The sequence below is a fragment of the Anguilla rostrata genome, chromosome 7 (assembly GCF_018555375.3).
Source record: "Anguilla rostrata isolate EN2019 chromosome 7, ASM1855537v3, whole genome shotgun sequence".
NCBI classification, from domain to species: Eukaryota; Metazoa; Chordata; class Actinopteri; order Anguilliformes; family Anguillidae; genus Anguilla; species Anguilla rostrata.
The window spans coordinates 45808800-45831945 of record NC_057939.1 but is presented as its reverse complement, the minus strand read 5'-3'; the positions used below and the strand labels follow the sequence as shown (position 1 = coordinate 45831945).

Genomic DNA, 23146 nt, shown 5'->3' with positions numbered 1-23146 from the left:
CGTTCGCAATGCAGTCCCAGCAGTGATTACATCACCGACAGCAGCCAGCACGTGATGCTAGTTCAGGTTTTAACAGATGTGTGTATAGATGAAGCTGGTGTGGTCACGTCAATATGGTTACACCGAGGAAACTTTGGCAAGCTCTAAACATACGGGGGAAATTGCTGAAGATTGTGCACTGCTGTGCGACTGTGCAGATTCTCTGATCTTGAACTAATCTTGGTATCTCATCCTGCCCCTCCAGATGATCCGCATGATATGAAGATCGGTGGGGTCTGCACAGAGGCCACGTCAGTGGTTCCCAACCTCGTTTCTGGGGACCCCTTGGGCATGCTGGTTTTCGTTCCAACCACACAATACAAACAATTACATAAAATGAAGTAACGAAATAATTAATCTTCTTAATTTGACAAATACAACTGAGGTGAATCAATAGGCTCCTAATTGGAGAAAGTGTGGACACATTGGTTTCAGAACTGACAAAGACAAAGCAAATGAAACAAGCCAATCTTGAGTTGTACTAATGTCAAAGGAAAAAAAAAATTAACGAACTGAAACGCATGTGTTCAACAACCTAATTAGGAACCAATTGATTCACCTAATTTGATCCGTTTAAATTTTTGTAATGGACATCCTCATGACTACAAAATGGCATGATAGCTATACACTGCCCTGTACCAAGCCTTTTAAAAATGAATAAAAACTTGAATTACAAAAAAAACTGAAGACTGTCAAAAATGGGAGATCAACTGAAAAACAGCAATGAAAAGCTTGGCATTTCTGTACACTTGAAGTTTGGACAAGTTTATGAAGTACACTGCCACCTTTATTCTAACAATCCCCAGAAGCAGTGTTCGTCCGGCTTAACAGAAGCCTACAGTAGCTGAAAGCCCTTGTTATTTGTCTTTTTTAAAAAAAATTTTAAACTTTTTTTACTGAGCCCTCAAGGATAACAGCTGCCTTTATGCCAGTTTCACACCAGAAAATGCATGCATAGTGCATTTGCCAAGAACAACAGTATAAATACTTTTAGAAATAATAACGAATTGCAAAGCAGTCGACAAGATGCAGTCGGAAGAGGGAGGTTTCAGTCGGTGCCTGAAAGACCAAAAAGCTGGCCACCCAATGTAACAGAATGGTCAGGAATCTGGGTTACTCACAGATTGTAGGCTCAGTTTTTTGGTGGAGTGCTGCCATTGCACCCTTGAGTACAGCTACTTAATGTGCATGGCTGTAGTAAATATCCACCAGCTGCGTGTAAGCATTTTGTAGACTGCATAAAGGAGTTCACACAATGCCTAAATGCAATGTACAGTGATGGGCGTTCTGATTGCAGTTGGTAAGTCATTCCACCACTAGGTGACAAGCGATTCATAACTTCTTGAACTTCATGTACAACAAACTTTAACTTATTTATAATTGGTCAGGGATGATTTTATCAGCGGCCAACACCGCTGATAAAATTCAAGCTGGGATAGGCTCCAGCACCCCGAAGAGGTTGGTGGACCGAGGAACAGGATGAGCAAAGATGAAAAGCTATGATGATGTATCTGCTGTGTGATTAGTGTATACTAGCAATGAATGCAAACAATTATTGTTTTCACAAAATGAATGGTCTATATCTGTTTTTATGTTTAGAATACATCTAAACATCAGGATACTCTCATAAAACATAATAAAAAGTCATCTTATGTGTTCTTAGTCATAATGGAAGTAAGCAGCTGGGGATGGGGTTGACATTCAGCTGTAACTTGGACTCATAAACAGCCAGAAATGTCAGTTTTCATGTTCACCAAATTTTGCCTTCAGAATATTTCAGCAAGTCCAGTAATAACCAAAAATGCCTTTGTGAAAAAAATGTTTTATTCTTGCACTTGTATAAGCACTATGGATGCATGTAAAATGTGGATGTGAAGCTGTCTTGTCATACTGAACTTTTCTAAGTCGTTTTGTATACGAGCTTCTGCCAAATGGCAGTGACATACCACGGGATCTAGAACCAGGCCTCCCAGGATTCCTTCATTTTACAAACATACTTTATGCAAACACACAGCATACTGAAAAAAAACGAGAAAGTCAACCCTGTGCTGTTTGTTGAATAGAGACAAATGTATTAACGTCATATTTAACAGAAGGAAAAATATGTTTAAAAAATAAGAGTGAAAGGAACTGCATTGTGTGATTTTGTGAGGGAAATCTGAACATGTATTTTGGAATTAAATAAACAGCGTCGCTGTCCTCACTTGACATGGCTTTGTCTATAGAATGAACACCCTAACAAACTGTCATCCTTGCCTGACGAATTGGTTGTGTGCTCAATACTTTTCCTGGGGGGTGTTCCATGAAGTAGGATTCCTGCATTTGCTGGATTACTGCACTAAGTAAAACCCGGAACACTGCCAAATCTGGAACATGGACTTAAGTAAAAAGAGCTGTTTCGGGTATTCCTGAGCGCAGTTATCCAGCGAACTCAGTAATCCTGCTACGTGAAACATGGTATACACCTGTCAGGCTCTACAAGTTTTAAATCGCTTAATTTACCAGATGTAGCAAGCTGGATATTACTGGAAAGCACCTAAAGAGGCAAATATCAGGTGTAGATTATTACCAAAAATGTAATAACTAGAAAAGAAAGAAGAATTTTGTGCAATTCATAACTACATTGGCGTGGACCCGAATATCATCTGCTGATGTCTACACAACTCTGTCTTTTTGTGTTTACCTATTTATGCAGGAATTTAATAATATTTAACAACACCGTTACGCAGTGATTTTCGCCCAAACCAAGATACCAGGGTAGTTTTAAGGCAACTTGGTCCATAGCGTCCCCTACTGACCGCTTACAGCCTTTTGCTACTTGCGTACGACCCGCGACGGTAGCCAGCGACTCCGCGCTTTCCCGTCATGCAGCGGCTCAGTTAAAGAAAGATGGCGGAGGGAGGAGCGGCTGATCTGGGGGTTCAGCGGGGAGAAATCGCGGCGCTGTTGAAAACTCAGCTACGGAAGGAGGACACTTGGTAAGGGGTAGCCAAGAAGTGTGTGCGGTCTTGTGGGCTTTGATCCACGGCATTGTCGGGCTGTCAGTCGGAGGGGAAAGTGACACACGGGCCATTTTTAATTCCGTTAGCCATAACTGGCTAGGCAGCAGCAAGTCATCAAGCTATGCAGACACCTAACGACGAATGTCTACACACTATCCCGCTAGCTGTAAATGCTTTTAATCAATTATCAAAAATCGGCGACATGTTTAGTCCTTCTAGAGTTTATTATTCGGGTTATTATTACTGGACTTTATTATTTGGGTTCACTCTGAAGTGATAAGTGATCACTAGGATTGATGTGTGGACTGGTTAATTTAGCACATCTAGGTAAACCGGTGATATAAACTTGGTCTGTGTGAACCACGGCGTCTCATTTGGAGGGGTGCTCAGGGCAAAGGAAACCCTAGGAAGTGTCCCTTTCATACGGGCATACCATGTCAGTGATCAACAAAACCCCGTTCATCGGGCCACCGTTTGCTTTGGATACCTGAGAAGTTTCGCTGCTTGCATTAAGTTAATACTGCAGAACTTGGTCAGCTAGCTTGACAGCAACAGGGTATTTAGTCATATCTGTAAATTTCATAAACAATGTGTGAATCGCCCCTTTAAATTCGTTGACTGAAACAAATTTTGTGATTGGAGAGTGAGACACACGAAAATGTACTGTGTTTTCTAAATCCCTCGAGGGCAAAATTTTCTCGAGCATTCTGTCCAAATGCACGGAATTTTCTAGAAGAGGTCGGCATGCTATCTTCAGAAACTGAGAACCAATGTTTAGTGTTTTACCTTTGCCAAGTCAGCGCTGGCTCATAAATATTGCTCGGGAATATTCGCTGGCAGTGTTCAACAACTGACTTGCTGTTTCCTGTAGTGACAAGTTCTGTTTATGAAGGGTGTGTGCTTGCATGCAAATCAAAATTTATCGTCGAAAGATAAGGTATCACGTGAATAGCATATTAAGGGGTGGTTGAGTGCAGTTGTGTGACTTGATTTTATACGGGAACTAGAGGTTTGAATCTGTGGCATTTGGGTTCAGGCATTGCTGATAAAGGCCTATTGAACTGGTCAGCCTGACTCCGTACATATCCACCAATTAAAAGTATTTTCCAAGCGGACAATCTGCTCTTGTGTCCTACCTTTCCTGTCGATCTCGTGGCTGTTTGGTGATAAATGCAGTGGCATCAGAGAGTTTTATTGCTTCTGTCAGCTGTTCAGAGAAGCTGTTTGTGCATGTGTTTGTGTGCGTCTGATTGCGAGTGTGTGTTTGTGTGTGTGTGCGCGCGCGCTTGTGCGGGTATGTACATATGCCGAATTAATGTACGTGTGTGCGTGCCCAAGCTTACGACCAGGAATGCTCTATTTGGGAGATTTAGCGTCTAATAATTATATTATTCAGTATTTCATAATTAAACACGAGAAATCAAGAAGAATCGCTTCGCTGCGTTGGGTAGACTTAAAGGGGAAGTTCTGTGATGACTGATTGTAATGCACTTTTTAACAATGCTAATTTTAATGGCCTTTTCCCTCTGCTGGCAGAGCTGCTAGTGTTTATAAGTGTATTCTGAATTATTTTATAAAGTTGTAGTTCTCTCTAGACTGTGACTGTCTAGCCAGATCCCAGCCCATTCGCTATGTGCCAAATAAAGATAGCCAGTGGCTGTTGATGGGGAACTGTGGTTTTGCGGGTACAATTAGAGCAGAGGTTGCATACCCCCTTACACAAGTGACTGATCATTTTTCATCATCAGTCAGATAATTTTATTGTTCCGAAATTGTACTGTTCAGCTTCTCTTTGACTTCTATAGTTATCGTCATTAGTAGCTGGTGCCAGTACCTAGGCAACACTATTGCAACCACAAGTTAAATGACTACGGTTTCAGTTGTATTTATCGTGTTTTTGTTGTTTTTGTTTTTTGCAGGTACTTGGTGGACAGTCGCTGGTTCAAACAGTGGAAAAAATATGTTGGCTTTGACAGCTGGGACAAATATCAAATGGGAGAGCAGAATGTCTACCCAGGCCCAGTGGACAACTCTGGACTCCTCAAAGGTAAAAATAAAAGATGAAAAATAAATAAAAGTGCATCTGAGCTTTGACATTGACGTTATTAAATAAATATAAACACTTAATATTATATTTACATAATATTCCATCAGATATTGCCAGTTCTCTTCAATTAGGATATTTGGTGAGCTGTGAAATTGTTTGTGTTTGTGTATCACAAAAGTGTGCACATTTGTTGACGTTATTTAAAATTGTGGACACGTGTTCTTTGTTCTCCACATTCACACTTGCAGAATATTGGGGAATATATGGCTAAGATACGCAATGTGCAGGTTTTGTTGGATAGCCTTTATTGCATGCTGTGCTGAAAGCTAATGCGGTAGTTAACAGAGTGGTATATAATTTTTAAGTGTTCTCAGTGAGTAAAACTAATTTTTCTAAATTGAATTTATCGTTTAATCTCCCTAACATGATCTGATGAAGGAAACTTTTTTTCCTGCTGATGGATTATTCAGATCATTGACACGCTTGTTATTTTAGGAAATTAATGGAAACAGTTCGAGGCCAATGATCTGTTTAAAGGGAAGTCTGACACGGGTAATACTGGTATCAACTGTGTTTTAGAGGGATGTAATACCAGTGTCAAGCCTACTCCACATGTTGCTGTTAAACGTCAGTCAGCACTGGCATTCACTGTTCTCTCTTCTGTGTGCAGAGGATGATGTTTTGGCCCTTAAGGAGCACCTGATTGACGAGCTGGACTACATCCTGCTTCCTGCTGAGGGGTGGAATAAACTCATCAGCTGGTACGGGCTGATAGACAACCAGGAGCCAATCGCACGCAAGGTAATGTAGGGTCAATCCTGAGTCCTGAACAGCAAATATAATGCAAGCGAATGCCACAGTTAATCTGTAGAATGTCCGATTGATCTGGGTTTGGAATTGACCCCTGCGGTTAATCTGGGTTTGTAATCAGTTGGACCACGGCAGTTCATCTGAGGTTTGGAATCAGAGCATTGGAATCAGAGCTCTGCAGTTAATATCGATTTGGAACACTGTAGTGCCGATTCTCAGTTTTCGGTCACACTGTCACTGAGTCTTGGAAATGTGGGTGCCGTTTAAGCCTGGTGTCCAAATAAACGCGTTGTTACAACGCCCTTATTTAAACCTTAATGTAGAAAGGCTGAGCTGAAGCTAGCTAACCTGGCTTAGACTGGAAGAGTGACTTGCTTTTTTTCAGAATGTGCCAGTACCAGTGCCTGAATCACCAGTCCCTCATTAGACTCTGCTATGGTATCAGAAAACTATTTGGGTACAGGGCCCTAATTACAGCCGACTGGGTCAGTGCCGATACGGCTCGGTCCTTTTGCTTGTAAACATCCCTTCTAACAAGAAAGGTTATGATTAAAGGAATGAAAATACTTGTTGAATGAAACCCATCTGTGCAGACATGCTTCAGCTAAATAGTCATGAACAAAAAGTTCTTTGGTTTTTTTTCCTGATGATTAAAAACAACCTCTTCTCCATGTATTGAAAAGAAACACTCAGTGACGCCATTTGTAATTTTAATGGTTTTAATAAAACTAAAAGTTACAAATTTTCTTTTTCTTTTTTTAATGTGTTGTCATGCAAATTAAACTTGAATCAAAAACACGTTTTCTGATTTTTCATTAGTCACTCCTCTCTGTATCAATAGAGGGCGCTCTTCTGTGTGGATGGATTTCATATAGAGTAGACTAACCAGCTTTTCATTCTGCTGAAAATGTTCTTTTTCTTTACTTCTTTCTTTTCATGTGGTCATGTCATGATTTTTTAAATTTGATTTCACACTGTTGCCGTGCAGTTGAAATGCAACCCGAAGCCGTATGATTTCTATTTAATGTAATTTTTTTTTGCCGATTCATCTAGTCAGGGCAACATGGCGACTGCAGTGGCTTCCCTGTGTCTTAATCAGTCCTCCCCCTTTTGCCATGTATGCTTGGGGAGGGTGTCGGGTGGCAGCTGCTTCTATTTTCGACCGGGCTGTGGAAGTCACAGATGTCGCAAGGGGCGATGGACCGGGCCAACATGCAGGAGGTTCTCTGCTCTTTCCTACTTTCGGGGGGTTCGCCTACGTGCTTCGGCGCGAAAGCCGGGTTTCCCGTTCCGTTCGCGGGCCGCGGTTGTTTTCGGGGGTTCTCGCGGGTTTGGCGCGGGAAGGGGTCCGGTGACCTTGTTTTAGGGGAGAGGAACGCCGGCTCAGACGGAAACGGAGCGGATCGAGTGGAGGGGGGGTCCGGCGCTGGGGGCTTCTGTGGAGTGGCGAGTGTTCTCGCACCGCACGCGTTCTGTCCTTTCTGTCGTACGCCTATGTGAAGCAACTGGTCTGTGTGAAGCAGCTGGTCCCCCCCCCCCCCTTCCTTGCCACAGCGGCGGTATTCGCGGGGTCTTCGTACAGTAGTGGCGGGGGGTCCGGTAGCGGCCGGGCCGTTGTGAAATAAATCGGGACGCTTCCCCCTTCAGCTGTTGCTAGGCTGCCGTGCTAAATTAAGGCCTGCATGACTTGCTGTATCAGCCCGACGGCAAACGGGCGGAGAGAGAAACTTACCGCCAGGTTCTGAGGCTCCGAACGCGAGACATACCGCGGACGCGAACGCTCGAGACGCACCGTCGCTAGCAGGTGGCATTCTTTTCCGTCTTCTTTTTCTGAACTGGAGGTCGAACGCTTCTACCTTTTCCCATGGTCAGTAGTTTGTTAAGTGTGACTGTGCATGTGGTCTTGGTGTTGACCAGTGACCTGTTTTGAATTGACTGAATTGAAAATGAATTGACCCCCAATTCTGGTACACTGTCATAGATCTGCTAGGTGCCCTGTTCTTCGTTTTTCCCCCAAAACATGTGCTAGCGTACCTGTTCAGTTTGGTTGCTGGTGGCTCAGCAGGGCCTGTTTGAGCTAGCATATCTGTTTGGTTTGGTTCTTGGTGGTTGAGCAGGTCCTGTCAGGGCTAGCATACCTGGTCTGTTTGGTTGCAGGTGGATGAGCAGGGCCTGTTTGGGCTAGCGTACCTGATCTCTTTGGTTACAGGTTATTGAGCGGAGCTTGTTTGGTGCTAGCGTACCTGTTCTCTTTGGTTGCAGGTGATCGAGCAGGGCATGTTCGTGAAGCACTGTAAGGTGGAGGTGTATCTCACTGAGCTCAAGCTGTGCGAGAACAGAAACATGGAGAACCTGGTCACCAGACGCTTCAGCAAGGCGGACACCATAGGTAAGGCCCTCCTCCTCTTACCTGTGTGAGCTTTTTAAACGCATGGACGGATGGGAAGTTGTGTGATGATTATTGTTCTTCTGCTTGTTCCCATCTAGACACCATAGAAAAAGAGATGAGGAAGTTGTTCAGTATTCCGGATGAGAAGGAGACCAGGCTGTGGAACAGGTACATGAGCAACACCTTTGAGCCGCTCAACAAACCTGACAGCACCGTACAGGACGCCGGCCTCTATCAAGGACAGGTAAACCACACACCTGCGCAGACAAGGCTAATGTCACATATCACAGGATACGGCAAAACAGGATTTATCTCAGCAAGCAAATAACCCTCAACATGCTGCTCAGATAATTAGCTCTGAACAGCTGGGCCTTATATGAACAATGTGAATACAACATTGACAGTTTTGTTTTTAGCACTGAATTTATAAACTTAGGATATGGGCATGAAAACTGTTCCTAGATCAGCTCTATAATCCTGTTTTAATACAGGCCCTGATTATGGATCAGTTTTGCCTTTTAGCTTGTAATGGAGGTAGTTAGGATGTTGTCGGAAGAAAACTAATCTTGATCAACGTTCCTAATCTGAGATGCCGTGTGAATGTGATCCCTGGTCTTCAGGAGGGTTTGGACTGTCTCGGTTCTGCTCAGGTGAAGCCCAGATTTTTTGAGGAAGTGCGGTTAGTTCAGCTGCTGCTGATGGTCTCACTTGTGTCCTCTCTCCGGTTGTTTTCTGTTATCCTCCACTCCTGTATGTCGCTGGTGGTGTGTGTTTAAAATTCTCTGAGATTTTCTAACGATGCTGCTACGGCACCGGACTGTACAGCAGAATTGTGTTTGGATGGCATGGAGTCACACAGTGGATTCATTCTTCCAGTGTTCTTCTATCTCGCGTACCGTTTTCCCAGTTATGGTATGTGACCGGCACGTGGAGAGCAAAAGCACAGACTATCTATTCTATTTGGAGGATTTCACTGTGTTCACCTGCTTTATGAGTGAATATGGATTTAGAAACCACACTTTTCATTGTCTACCTTCTGTCTACCGGAAGTTTATTTATTTATTTATTTATTTATTTATTTTTCATATTGATATTTTTGGATTGATATTTTTTCATGCTCAGCCTGTTGCATTTCAAGTTTTTCTGTGTTTGAGTGTTCCTGTGGACGGCTAAACCACGCCTGGTTCTGTTACACATTTCCCGGCCTGTTCAGTGGTTCCCATGACTGTGTATTGTAATAACTGTGTAATTACATTGGGTTAACATCTTAAGCGCATATTGTTACACGACAGTCAACAGCTTATATATAGTGTAATGGGACTTGGATAGACCGGAAAGTTTAGAGTTTGGACAAAAACAGCCTCAGTAAAGGCTAATGTGTTTGTATGTTAATTCCGCACTTTCCTGGATTGCGTGAGTTAAATTTGTACTTGTTGTTATGTAATAAGTTGCAAAGGTCTGTGTTTGGAATGCAGTGTATAGTAAAAGGATTGGAAAAATGAAATGCCTTCCTTTCAGTTATGCCTGGCTCCATGTATAGCCTGTTTATTGAAAATAGTGGCATTCAGGGTTTAGTCTTCAAAGCAGCCTGTCCTCTGCCTCTCCATTGTCATGGTGCTCCGTTGCTTAGCGACAAATGTAGTTCTGTGTGTTCCGGTGGGCTGTACCTGACTATCATGCCTTTGATACAGTGAACTTTGTTGACTGGGCTGGTATCTGTCATGTCAGACTCCTGTGAATGAGGCTGGAAATTAGCTGCAACTGCAAATGAACCTGTCACATGGTCTGTTGCGCATCACCTGTCACATGATATGGGTGTATGTGATGGCTGGCAGTTGCCTTCTCCTCAGCTGGCACCCTGTTGCTTTTGGCATGGCAGGTCAGGTCACGTGAGGGACCTCTTTGCGGCCAGTTGAGGTACTGCATATAGCTCGCCACAGTAGCCACTGTTTAATCATCACTTTTTATGTCAGCAATACATAATAAGAACTTCATACTCTTTTCAACACAATGATATTTGTTTTGTAGGGCTATTCATTGCATTTTATCAGTCGATATTTGTGTTGTGTTATACCTTACGAAGTTGATAAACATGTAGGTGTAAAAAACCATCTCTGTCATAATGGCTGCTCAAATGTTGTATTTGCTATTACTGCTAGTGTAGCTAGCTACCTAGCTAAACCAGAGTTAGCTGGCTGGTGTCAAAATATGGCAAGATTCTCACCCATAGCTGGTTATAAATCATCATGAACCAGCCAACCAATCAACATCGCGTAGCCTCTATGCTCGTGGAAATGGTTTGAAAATAAGATAATTTCATAAGCACTGTCATAAGTATGTCAGCATATAATTACGTATTCTGCCCATTGCTGTCAACTGTAGGAAGAGCCCCGAGTATGTGGTTAGCATGTAGTAATATCTGTTGTCATATAATCTAATAATGTAACAAAGGGTCATGGGCTAGGAGAATATTCATGTGAGCAGTGTTGAACGCGGCTGAGTTGCGTTCCGTCCCTGTATAAAAGTGACCCAGCTTTGTCCGTCCCACAGGTGTGGGAAAATGTGGGCGGAGCATTGATGAAATGATGGTTCTCCTTTCAGGTTCTTGTAATAGAGCAAAAAAATGAGGACGGAACGTGGCCCAGAGGCTCCTCCACACCCAAGTGAGTGTGACTGCGACTCAGCTGAGGCTGACTGTGACCGTGACTGACTGTTGGAGTGACTGCCTCTCTCTCCTCACAGACTAGTTTTGGTTTTTTGTTTAGGTGGTGGCCCCTTTGTTGTTTGTTCTTTTCTGTTGTACACGATACAGCGGTGCTTCAACACGTTCTCCACACATCCACTCACCAACACTGTTATGATACTGACTTTGACTCTCCTCACTTATCTTTTCTGTTTTTGTACATTTAGGCTGTTCTTTTCAAATTTCAACTTGTCTTCCAAATGCCTCGGTGTGCATTTGTCACGGCCATTGGGCTTGACATTGTTTTGATTGTGACTGTGACCATTGTTTTGTTTGCGACTGTTGTTCTTGGTTGACTGATTGATAGATTGACTGACTGACTGTGAATGACTGATTGACGCTTTGATTGTGACTGAATGTGACTGACTGGCTTTGCTGTAGTGAAATCTAACTTCACAGTTGGGTGGTGGTGGTGAGGATGTCAGAACTGTTCTTATCTACGCATTGTGTGTGTAGCGTTGCACTGATGAGTGACTTCATATCTTGGGCCCTCTCCTTTGAAATGGACTCCCTTCTATGTTTGATTCACTGGTGGTGGTAGAGCTGGTCAGGGGAGAGGTTGTGTGTGTGTGTGTGCATGAGTAGTATTGTCTATGTGTGTGCGCTTTCGTGTGTGTGTTAGAGTGTGTAGCACCTAAGGTGCCAAATTTTTCTGAACAATATGGACACTTCTGTCACAACTGCTCTTTAGTTTCTGATCTGCTGTTTTTGTGTTGACAAGGTTTAATTTGTGAATTGGCTCTCGTCCCTAAATCAAACTTTTGAGTCCTTTTTTCTCTCTCTCCTTCTTTTCTAATGGGTGAAACTATTTTTTTTTTTATCTTCCAAGGTCATCAAGCACTTCCAATCTTTCAGCTTTGCCAAAGACCTCCCCTTCTTCTCTCACAAACAATTATAACAGCTTCAGCAACAGAAAGTAAGAGTTGGGTTGGTGTGTGTGGGGTGTTAGGGGGTGTGGTTTGGGAATGACTTGCGGGGCGTGTTGTAATCAGAGACACATGATTCATTCGCCTTGCTGGATGGGTTCTCTGGGTTCTCCAGGCTCTCTCTTCCAGTTCTTGCTCTGATGTTTTTGACTGTCTCACTGCTGTTAGCAGTACACACCTGCATGATGGAATGGGTATAATCTATGTGCTGCTCACTCCAGTGATGTGGTGTAGGCCATTATGTTTTTTAACGTGGTTGCACTGTAGTGGCTGTGAATCATCCCTGAACCATGTCTTCTGGGATGTGTTGCATGTTAGCATGAGTGTCGAAATGTCATTATAACTACTGTCATAATGTTACTGTGATTCCATGGATCTGTACTGAATGTAAATCAGTAAGGAAGTGTTCTTTCCCAGATGTGATCCCCCCCCCAGTCTCCTTCTCTGTCCCTCTGTCTCACTCTCTTGCTCTCCCCCATCTCATTCTCTCTCCTGCTCATTCACTCTCTTTTTCTCCCCCCTCTCCTTCTCTCTATCCCCCCAGTATATGCTGCAGTGCTGGCTGTGTCCTTCAGACCGTACTGCTTTATGCACCCCCCCTCCCAACCCACCCCAAACTGCAGTGTGGAGAAAGGGGGGATGTCAGTGTGTCCCAGTGCTCCAATATTGCTTTCTTCCCATTAACTTTTCCTGTATTCAGTTTCTGAGAAATTGGATACTGAAGACAAAATAATTATCTAAACTCATCTAAATTATCGTTTTTAATTAATACCCTCATATCTATTCTGAAAAAATGATTCTGCAGAAATAAAATAAACATTCCATGTAATACGATATGAATAATATATGACATGTAAGACATGGAGAGGTAATCTCCGTTCTCACTGTGCTGGGAGGCATTAATGGCGATAATGGAGTCGCGGAACGCCGGCAGCGCGCGTTCCATCCCGCTACATTCTGCAGATTCAGACTCCCCCCCTCCCGCCGCTATAAATAGAACCCACGATGCACTGGGGCGGTGATGTCATACAGGCCCCTCGGAACTTCTCTGCCTCTCCTGTACCCTCCCCTCTCCTCTCCTCTCCTCTCCTCATCTCTTCTCTCCTTTTTCTCATCTGTCGTTTTTTGTTGTGGGAAGCTGGGGGGGTTTGCGGGAGTGGGGGTGCGATGGCACCGCGAGGGGCGGGGTTCTGAAATGAGATGCTGTCGGTGGTGTGCCACAGAGTGTCTAGACTTGCAGGGGAGTGTAGAGAGTGCCGACCCGGTCGAGCAATGGTACAGACTCTTTGCACTGTCATCCGAGGTCCGGTTCTCAATATAGCTCCTTATCGTACTGTGAAATTGTTCTGCTTGTTTTTTCTTGTTTTTATTTTTCATTATAAGTGGGTTGCCAGTCGTGTTTCCTGTTTTTAGTATTTTTTGTGAGGTTGTTATTGTGCTGATTTTATTTTTATTGTGACGCTTTTCCGTGCATGTTCGCATCCTGTTTTAATGAGTTTCTGTACTTCAGTTCTTGGCTTGTGTTCCACCGCTGCTCGTAATTATGGGGGAAAACCTCTTAATCAATTTGTGTGTTTATAATGTTGAGAACATTCTGTATGTTTCTGATGTTTGTTTCTGTTTGTGTGCGTGTGTGCACGTCCGTGTGTGTGTGTGTGTGTTGTGGGGACGGTCCTGCTGTGAACTCGCTGTCCTGTCTCCTCTCTCTCTCTGTCTGAAGTGTGAAGAACTCCAGTTACTGCCTGTCGGCCTGCCCCGGGTACAGCAGCTATGAGCGGGGAGAGCCGGGCTGTCGCAGCGAGACTCCTGGCCTCTGTGGGCTCTGCAACCTGGGGAACACCTGCTTTATGAACTCTGCCGTGCAGGTCTGCTTATAATGCACTACACACACAAATACGCACACACCCACACACAAACATGCACACACCCACACACAAACACACACACACCCACACACACACCCACACACAAACACGCAACCACACACACAAACACACACACACCCACACACACACACAAACACGCACACACCCACAAACAAACACGCACACACCCACAAACAAACACGCACACACCCACACACAAACACGCACACACCCACACACAAACACACACACACACACACACACACACACAAACACGCACACACACACACACACACACACACACACACACAAACACGCACACATGCACACACCCACACACATACACGCACACACAGACACTCACACACACACACACAAACACGCACACACCCACACACAAACACACACACACACACACACACACACACAAACACGCACACACCCACACACAAACACACAACCACACACACAAACATACATACACTCACACACACACACACACACACACACAAACACGCAACCACACACACAAACATACATACACTCACACACACACACACACACACACACACACACACACACACACACACACAAACACGCAACCACACGCACAAACATTCCAGGCTTAGGGCACAGCTAGTGCAGTGAGGAAATGTTAGCAGAACCCGTCTCCGCTCCTGGCGATTCTCTGAGTCAGAAGAAACAGGAAAATGGCGCAAAGTGCTCTTATCTTTATTTGTTCAATTTGTATATGTGTTAATAGCAAAGGGCGTGTCACATTCATGTTGTGAGGCACAAGCACAGTTTGTGTGCACACGTTGTGTGGTCACAGGAACATGCACAGGGCCCTTTGTGTTTTTAACCCGTTTCCTCTTCTTCCCTCCTTTTCGACATTCCACCTTTCATTTCACGTTCCGTAAAACACAGGCCAGTATCTCCAGCCTCGGTTTCCTTTTCTCATCTGTTCTATTATTATTATTTCAACGCAGTGTTTAAGCAATGTCCCTCCTCTCACGGAATACTTCCTGAGAGACAAATACCAGGAGGAGCTGAACGTGGACAACCCCCTGGGCATGAGGGGGGAGATCGCCAAGGCCTACGCCGAGCTGACCAAGCAGGTGTGGTCAGGGAAGTACAGCTACGTCACGCCCAGGTCCTTCAAGGTGATTCTGAGATTCTGCGTTCTCGAGCTGCGCCTGTTCGTGCCAAGATCCGATTAAGATCTTATCTGATTGTGATTTGATTGATTTGGTTCTCGTTCGTGTGCCTGTGTGTCTGTCCGATTGGATCATTTTGTGCTGTGTTGATTTGTGTTTTCTGTTTTTGTATGGTCATGTTGTTTGCGTGCTGTTGTATGTTCCGTGTTGCTTGTTGTTGTTGTGGGGAGCCTTAGCGTGTTTGTGGAATATGTTAGCCAAGACTAGCCTCAGTGGCCTGAGTGTGACACAGGTGAGTTTACTTATGTGCATCTCGCTGAATGGGCATCTCTCTCCCTCCCTCCCTCTCCCTCCCTCTGTCCCGTGCAGACGCAGGTGGGCCGTTTCGCCCCCCAGTTTTCGGGGTACCAGCAGCAGGACTCCCAGGAGCTGCTGGCGTTCCTGCTGGATGGGCTGCACGAGGACCTGAACCGGATCAGGCAGAAGCCCTACATCCTGCTCAAAGACGCCGACGGCCGGCCCGACAAGGTATCAGGTACCCTAACCCCCCATCTCCCCACGTCCCCCTATCACCCCCCTCCAACAGCCACCCACATCACCTTTTATTCTGCTAGCTCACCTGTTCCAGGCTGGTTTGTGACAGAGCAGTCTCTGTCTGGTTTGTGACAGAGCGGTCTCTGTGGACAGAGCAGTCTCTATCTGGTTTGTGACAGAGCGGTCTCTGTGGACAGAGCAGTCTCTATCTGGTTTGTGACAGAGCGGTCTCTGTGGATAGAGCAGTCTCTATCTGGTTTGTGACAGAGCGGTCTCTGTGGACAGAGCAGTCTCTATCTGGTTTGTGACCGAGTGGTCTCTGTGGACAGAGCAGTCTCTATCTGGTTTGTGACTGAGTGGTCTCTGTGGACAGAGCAGTCTCTATCTGGTTTGTGACACTGTGGTCTCTATCTAGTTTATGAGAGGGTTGTCTATCTGATCTCTCTGGTCTCCAATGGCAGGTGGTAGCGGAGGAAGCTTGGGAGAATCACATAAAGAGGAACGATTCCATCATCGTGGACATCTTCCACGGCCTCTTCAAATCCACCCTGGTCTGCCCCGTCTGCGCCAAAGTCTCTGTGACCTTTGACCCCTTCTGCTACCTGACCCTCCCCCTGCCCATGAAGAAGGAGCGCACTGTGGAGGTCTGCCTGGTGTGGATGGACCCCCTGGCCAGACCCACACAGGTACAGTCCCAGACTGGGGGATTGTGGGGCATGTAGTCTGTCTGTAGTTTCTTCAGTGGTGGGGAATGTGATGATGACAGGATAGAGATAAGTATAACCTGTGTGTACTTGTGTGTGTTAATTCTACACTCTTAGTTTTTTATTTTTATTTTACATTTTTACGTGGCACTCCACAAAGCATTGCCTATTGGGACAGTAAAGTCAATCTCTCTCTCTCTCCCCCTCTGTCTCTCTCTCTCTCTGTCTATCTCAGTACAAACTGACCGTGCCCAAAGTTGGGGGCATCACTGACCTCTGCGCCTCCCTCTCTGCTTTATCAGGGGTACCTGCCGACAAGGTAAAAACGGGAAGCTGTTGAAACTCATTTGCTTTTGAATGCAAGGGCAGTTGAACATGTTTTCAATTGAGATTCAATTCAGTATGCATTATTGGCATGAAATACAGGTAGTACATATTGCCAAAGCAAACAAGAAAAATACAAAACTAGTAGTATAACATCACGGAAGTAGAAGTACAACGTGAACAACCATTACTACTTAATACAATTACAATTAGGTTTAAAATGGAATAAAATGATAATAATAATGTCATTTTGATAGTGTAAAGTATAAAATAATGAACAAGAGTCACACATCTCCGTTCTTTTTATCCTATCGTATTAAAGTTTGTTCTCTCTGTCTCTCTCTGTCTCTCCACGCAGATGATCGTGACGGACGTGTACAATCACCGGTTTCACCGAATATTCGCCACCAACGAGAACCTGAGCAGCATCATGGAGCGGGACGACATTTACGTGTAAGAATCTGGGGGGACGGCGTTCTCTTCCTGGGGTACACGATTGCGGTCAGACTGGTGTTTTGCGGTCGGTCCGTGATGCGCTTACGGTCCCGTTCTGCTGAACGCGCAGGTTCGAGGTGGAGGCGACCCGCCCGGAGGATTCGGACCAGGCGGTGGTCCCGGTCCACCTGAGGGAGAAGTACAGGCAGTCGGGGTTCAACAACACCAGCACCCCTCTTTTCGGCGTCCCCTTCCTCATCAGCGTCCCCCGAAGACTCAGCAGGAACAAGCTCTACAACCTGCTGCTGCTGCGCATGAGGTACCGCCCCCGCCCCGCTCTGATTGGACCCCTCACCATGCATTCTGATTGGATGGTACCACCCATCTGTCTTTAACATGGGTTTTGATTGGATGAGTGAGCTGGTTAGTAGTCTGCTGGGGTTTGCGTGCACCTTGAAGATCTCCAGAAACATAAAGTGTACTTTCTGCTTCCAGCCGGTACATCCGCATGGCTGATGAAGTCAAAGAGGAGGAAGAGGAGGAGGTAGTGTCACACGTCCCGAAAGTCAATGGCATCAATGGCAACGCCAACACCAATGGAGTCCTAGAGGAGGGCAATCCCAGTGAGTCTCGTGTTCTCCCATGCCCCCTCCTGCACCACCACACCCCACTCCTCCCTGCCCCGTCCTGCCCCCCCTTGCCCCACCACACTCTGCCCTGCCTCGTCCCCATCAGGCCCTCTCCTATTTAATCTAGCCTTATCCTGGGTCAAATACATACTTTAGATACTAATCTCTTGTTATTCTGGTAAAATCTGAAAACACTCCTGTAGATCTCTGACCATTTTCAGCTCAACATTGTTTAAGCAATTAATCACAGTGACATTCAGGAATTTCACTGTGGCTGAAGGGTATTTCAGATGCAAGTCCCAAATCCGGGTTTTTTGTGTCTGTTCACTGATTGGCTGCCGCCTGTGCCAGGTGAGATGGAGACGGACGATCAGGACGAGGAGTCCAGTCAAGACCAGGAGCTGCCTTCCGAGAACGACAACAGCCAATCGGAGGGGTCGGTGGGCGGGGACAACGACCTGGCGAATGGCGTTGGCCCAGAGCAGACGAGCGAGAGCCAGTCGGTGGCGAAGCACAGAGAAAGGCTTTTCACATTCCACTTTAACAACATGGGCAGGACCGACTCCATCCAGGACGAGCCCGAAATCATCCAGTTTGACGAGGCGCACCTTCGACTCAGTGGTGAGTACGACGGGGCCGCTCGCGGTCCTGTCGATCAGTGTCTCCGGAACTTTCTGGGCCCGCAACCCTCTTTATCAGCAAATACATTTTATGTGTGTGATGATGGGTAACCATTTTCTTTATACCGGGTTGTCTACAGCCCTGGTCCTGGAGAGTTGCAGCATTTGCTGGGTCTTGTTCTTACTGCGCACGTAATTGATCAGTTATAGTTCTGTATTATACAGTTACCTCTCTTGGTTTTTTGGGTCTCAACTGGTTGTTGATTTTTAAGGTGAAAATAGCAACCAGCAGATCCCATTGGCTTTCTGGAACCGGGATTGCAGAGCCCTAATAATGTTCCATTGTGTGTAATTTCTTCATAAGTCTTATATTACTTTCCTTTGAACAGAAAGGTCTTATATCTCCTTGGACTGGGAACCGGATATAAAGAAGAAGTACTTTGATGAACGTTTAGCAGAGGTAAAGCTGATCGTAAACACGTGATTGGCCCAAGTTATTGTCACTCACCTGTACTGTCCAGTCCTGTTGAATGCACAGTGCTCCAGGCCGATTTACCATTGTGCATGCAACAGAGTGTGCATGCAACAGAGTTACGTCAGTGTTAACCAAAATACTTCCAGCATTTGTGCAATTAAAGAATAAGACATTGTGCAGTATTATAATGTAGGGAATTCTATTTCTTTGTGTGTGTGTGTGTGTGTGTGTGTGCACGCGTGCGTTTTCCTCCACGCTGTAAACACTATGGAAGTGACTCATTTCTCACCCCCCCCCCCCTTCCTCTCCCGACTGACTGAAATATAAAGGATTTTGAGAAGCACGAGAGCATGGAGTACAAGCCGCAGAAGAAGGCCTTTTTCCAGCTGCAGGACTGCATCCAGCTCTTCACCACCAAGGAGAAGCTGGGAGCGGAGGACCCTTGGTGAGGATAGCGAGACACGCTGTCGGAGAACGACGCGCCCTCCCGCTCCTCAGACGGGCTCGTTCTTAAATAAAGTCTCAGTGGTGTTTGTTATGTTAACTTGAAAAAATGTGTATTCTCAGACTTTTTTTATAAAGCTGTTACTTACATTACAGTTCAATTTGCAACATTGCAGGTACTGTCCAAGCTGTAAGGAGCACCAGCAGGCCTTTAAGAAGCTGGACCTGTGGTCGCTGCCGCCGGTGCTGGTAGTGCATCTGAAGCGCTTCTCCTACAGCCGCTACATGAGGGACAAACTGGATTTCCTGGTGGACTTCCCCCTCAGGTACTCAACACCGGTGTGACTCAACACTGACTCAACAGCGGCGTGACTCAACCCTGACTCAACACCAGATTGGCTTAACACTGCCTAAACGCTGGCCTAACTCAACATTGACTCAACATCGTACTTTAGACATGTCTTAGTCTCTTCCCTATTCTTCTGCAGGAATTTAAACTTGTCTGAGTCTCTTCCCTCTTCTCCTGCAGGGATTTAGACATGTCTGAGTTCCTGATAAACCCCAACACCGGTCCCTGCACCTATGACCTCATCGCTGTGTCCAATCACTACGGCGGATTGGGAGGCGGTCACTGTAAGGAAAACCCTTCTGTTTACACGTCTATTTAGCCAAAACACTTTGCTCAAATATATACTCAATATACTCTAGTAAAACATTAAAATATATTATCTAATTATTGAAACACTTCACAATATATGTGGAAGTATACTAATTATTGCTATTTTCAGATATTACATTACGCTTCTGTGAAATATATTTATCATTATATTTTTGAAAAAGTGTGCATGTTTACAATATATTTGAGTATGTTCCATTTCAAAGCTAGCTTTGCCTTCTTTTCTACTGGTACACTTGGCCTTGGAAGATAAGAACATTCATGTCCGTTATTGTGCTTATGGATCATAGTGTTTAAGTCCATTTTCTATCAAGGTTAATATGATCATGTTTGGTTTTCAGATACAGCATTTGCTAAGAACAAAGACAATGACAAATGGTACTACTTTGATGACAGCAGTGTGTCACCGGCTAGTGAAGATCAAATCGTGGTGAGCCGGTCTGACCTTTTCCCTGTCCAATTCATTTTTACACATAAATTTGGTGTAATTCTAAAATAATTATTTCTATGAGCGTTGTTGGCACAGAAAATCTCTTGCATCTAACATAGATTGGGATTTCAAAGAAGTGCAAAAACTTGTCACTTTTTAGTGCCAGACTGTGAACAGAGTGGTGATTGGATGGATTTATTGTAATGAATGGGGGCAGTAATTGGGTGGATGCATTTCAGTAAACAGGGCAATGATTGGGTGTATTTATTTCAGTAAGCAAGCCTTCATTTGGGTGGGTATAATGTGAACAACAGGGTCAGTGATTGGGTGTATTTATTTCAGTAAGCAGGCCTGTGATTGGTTGTAATTTCAATTAGCCGGGCTGTGATTGGGCGTAATTTCAGTAAGCAGGTCTGGGATTGGATGTGTATATGTTATTGTGTGCTTGTTGCTGCTGGCTCTGTGAGTAACTTCCCCTCTCTGGTCCAGTCCAAGGCGGCATACGTGCTGTTTTATCAGCGCCGGGACACCTTCAGCGGCACAGGCTACTTCCCCCTGGACCGGGAGACCCTGGAGGCCAGCTCCGAGAAGGGAGCGTCTAATCAGAGCGAGGAAGACGAGGAGAACAACAGCGAGAATGAGAACGAGAACGAGGAAGATGGCGATGACGAAGAGGATGACGACGACAGCGAGGAGAAGGAGCCCGACCATGATGTCACGATGAACGCTCACTGAGCCGGGAGGGGGAGGAGCTATCTTAACACGCACTACAGAGGAGCACAAACCCTGAGTCAGACGGGCTGCAGTCTGCGCGCATACACACACACACACTCAGGAAGGAGGGGCGTGTTACGGAGACTTCACAGGGAAGGAAGGAGGGCTGTGTTATTGAGACTTCACAGGGAAGGAAGGAAGGGTGTGTTCTTGAGACTTCACAGGGACAGAAGGGGGGGTGTGTTCTTGAAACTTCACAGGGAAGGAAGGGTGTTTTATTGAGACTTCACAGGGACAGAAGGGGGGTGTGTTCTTGAAACTTCACAGGGAAGGAAGGGTGTTTTCTTCAGACTTCACATAGAAGGAAGGGTGTTTTCTTCAGACTTCACAGGGAAGGAAGGGTGTTTTATTGAGACTTCACAGGGAAGGAAGAGCGTTTTCTGCAGACTTCACAGGGAAGGCCCAAAATGAGGAACTGCTCAGCCCTCAGGGCTCTTGTGCTTTAGCCCCGTTTGTTTTTCAGTGGTCAGAACGCACAGACGCGCCTTTGTGTTTCCAGAAAACCACTTCCTGCTCCTGTGCCCAGCTCGGGTCTGCTGACGATGGCGAGCGGATTCGCTCGCACGCGCACGCGTTATAAGCAGGCGGCACCCGCGCACGCTACGCGCGTGACCCTGTTCATCCAGAAGAGCGTCGGCGAGCCGCGCCGCGGTCGGTTCTCCTTTTGCCAATGTTTGGTTTGCGTTCCTTTGAGCAAAGCGTTTTTTTTGCATATTAATCTTGATTAAACTCTGCTTTGTAAATACCTCGAGTCAGGCCAGCGCAGTTTGTGGGTTCACAGCTAAGACGCTGCGCAAAAACTAGTGCCACATACGCCAGCGCTCTTACAACCACCCAGAGGTTCTTCACATTGAAATAATAAGACTTCATGAACTGCTTTCTGACTACGGAGGGGAATGTATCATAAGACCTGTCTGCTCCTTTCAAGGAAAGAATGCTTTTAACCTCGGAACAGCCACGATTATTTTGAATGCTGCTCTATTTTAGAAATTGTAGACATGCGTAAATTCATAAAAGCTTTGCACACACGTCCTCTTAGCCACGCCAAACTGTCTTAACCACACAGGCTCCAGGCTTTAGAGTTTGGTTTCTCCTCTCACCTTTGTGCTTCACGCGGTAAACGCAGATTCTTTTTTTTTTTGAGATTTTGAATATTGGGTGATGTGTTTGGTTTTTAAAAAAATGTCCAAATAGTAAAAAAATCACCACCGCCTTACTGTAATCTGAAGTCCTGCTAATTTTTCGCTTTCTCATGTCACTGTCAGCCTGCGTCGCTGTGGAGGGGTTGTCTGCCGGCTACATTCGGCCTTTCGCCTCAGTGGACTCCCAACTAACTGGGCCAGAATGTCCACAGAACACAGAAATGTCAAGAGATTGAGATTGACGCTTTAACTGTTGCCCCCCGTTCATAATTGTAGGCATAGAAATGCAGTTTTTGTTTTATTTTTGGTTGAATGTGGGGATGTACTGGCACATCATTGCCTTTAAGTGGCGCTATGCAAAGAAGCAGGGAAATGCTGCTTATGGTGACTTATAAGCAGGAACATGAAGTGGTCTGTTGCTTTTGGGGGGGTTGGGCGGGGGGTAGAGTGTAATATTAATTTGTGTGAGAGACAGTAAATTGAATAGAAGCTATACATACTGTATATAAGAGGTCACTCTGTGAGTGTACATATGGTAAATTATTTATATGTTAGCATGACAAAAATGGTGAAATATATTTAAAACTGAGAGAAGAGGGAATGTGTATATGACATGGCGTTGCTCTGTCACTCAGGACTCCCACCAGTGCTCAGTGGGGTATTCAGTATTTTAATGATGCTCTTGGATTTAGACTTTTTTTTTTGTAAGATTAATATTTGTATCCTGCATGATTGGGACTGGGGTGGGGGGGGGGTGGGCGGGGTCTGGTTTCATATTTGGCTGCACTTGAGTTCACGTGGATTTACATTTGAAATGTGCATGTTTATTTGTACACAAATTTAAATAAAGTTATGCAAAGCCATAGTCTTTGTACATAATTTTATTTCTTTTCTATTATCTTGTCTGAAAATAATGCTGTGATTATCCATGTGCCGGTGCTTTGTAATGTTTACATTTAATATCATTTTTAAACGAGACCA

General features: G+C 45.1%; 1 protein-coding gene across 11 annotated transcripts; it reads left to right on the top strand.

Annotated features, from left to right (window-relative positions):
• The first annotated feature begins 2862 nt into the window (after positions 1-2862).
• On the top strand, positions 2863-23044 carry LOC135259840 (ubiquitin carboxyl-terminal hydrolase 15-like). 11 transcript variants are annotated; one of them, XR_010331395.1, is made up of 23 exons: positions 2863-3017; positions 4961-5088; positions 5759-5889; positions 8161-8287; positions 8386-8531; positions 10889-10950; positions 11860-11946; positions 13677-13821; positions 14811-14984; positions 15348-15506; positions 15974-16198; positions 16452-16535; positions 16899-16993; positions 17106-17294; positions 17471-17598; positions 17956-18225; positions 18614-18684; positions 19029-19144; positions 19320-19469; positions 19673-19776; positions 20161-20249; positions 20739-21201; positions 21364-23044. XR_010331395.1 is itself a non-coding variant. In XM_064344679.1 (22 exons), the coding sequence occupies exons 1-22, from the start codon at positions 2929-2931 to the stop codon at positions 20982-20984; spliced, it is 3015 nt and encodes a 1004-aa protein (XP_064200749.1). In that variant the 5' UTR covers positions 2863-2928; the 3' UTR covers positions 20985-23044. The 11 variants fall into 11 exon arrangements, 4 of the variants coding, with proteins under 4 accessions (XP_064200749.1, XP_064200750.1, XP_064200751.1 ...); XR_010331394.1 differs by having other exon boundaries at positions 21300-23044; XR_010331391.1 differs by having other exon boundaries at positions 20739-21268.
• The last annotated feature ends 102 nt before the right edge of the window (positions 23045-23146 follow it).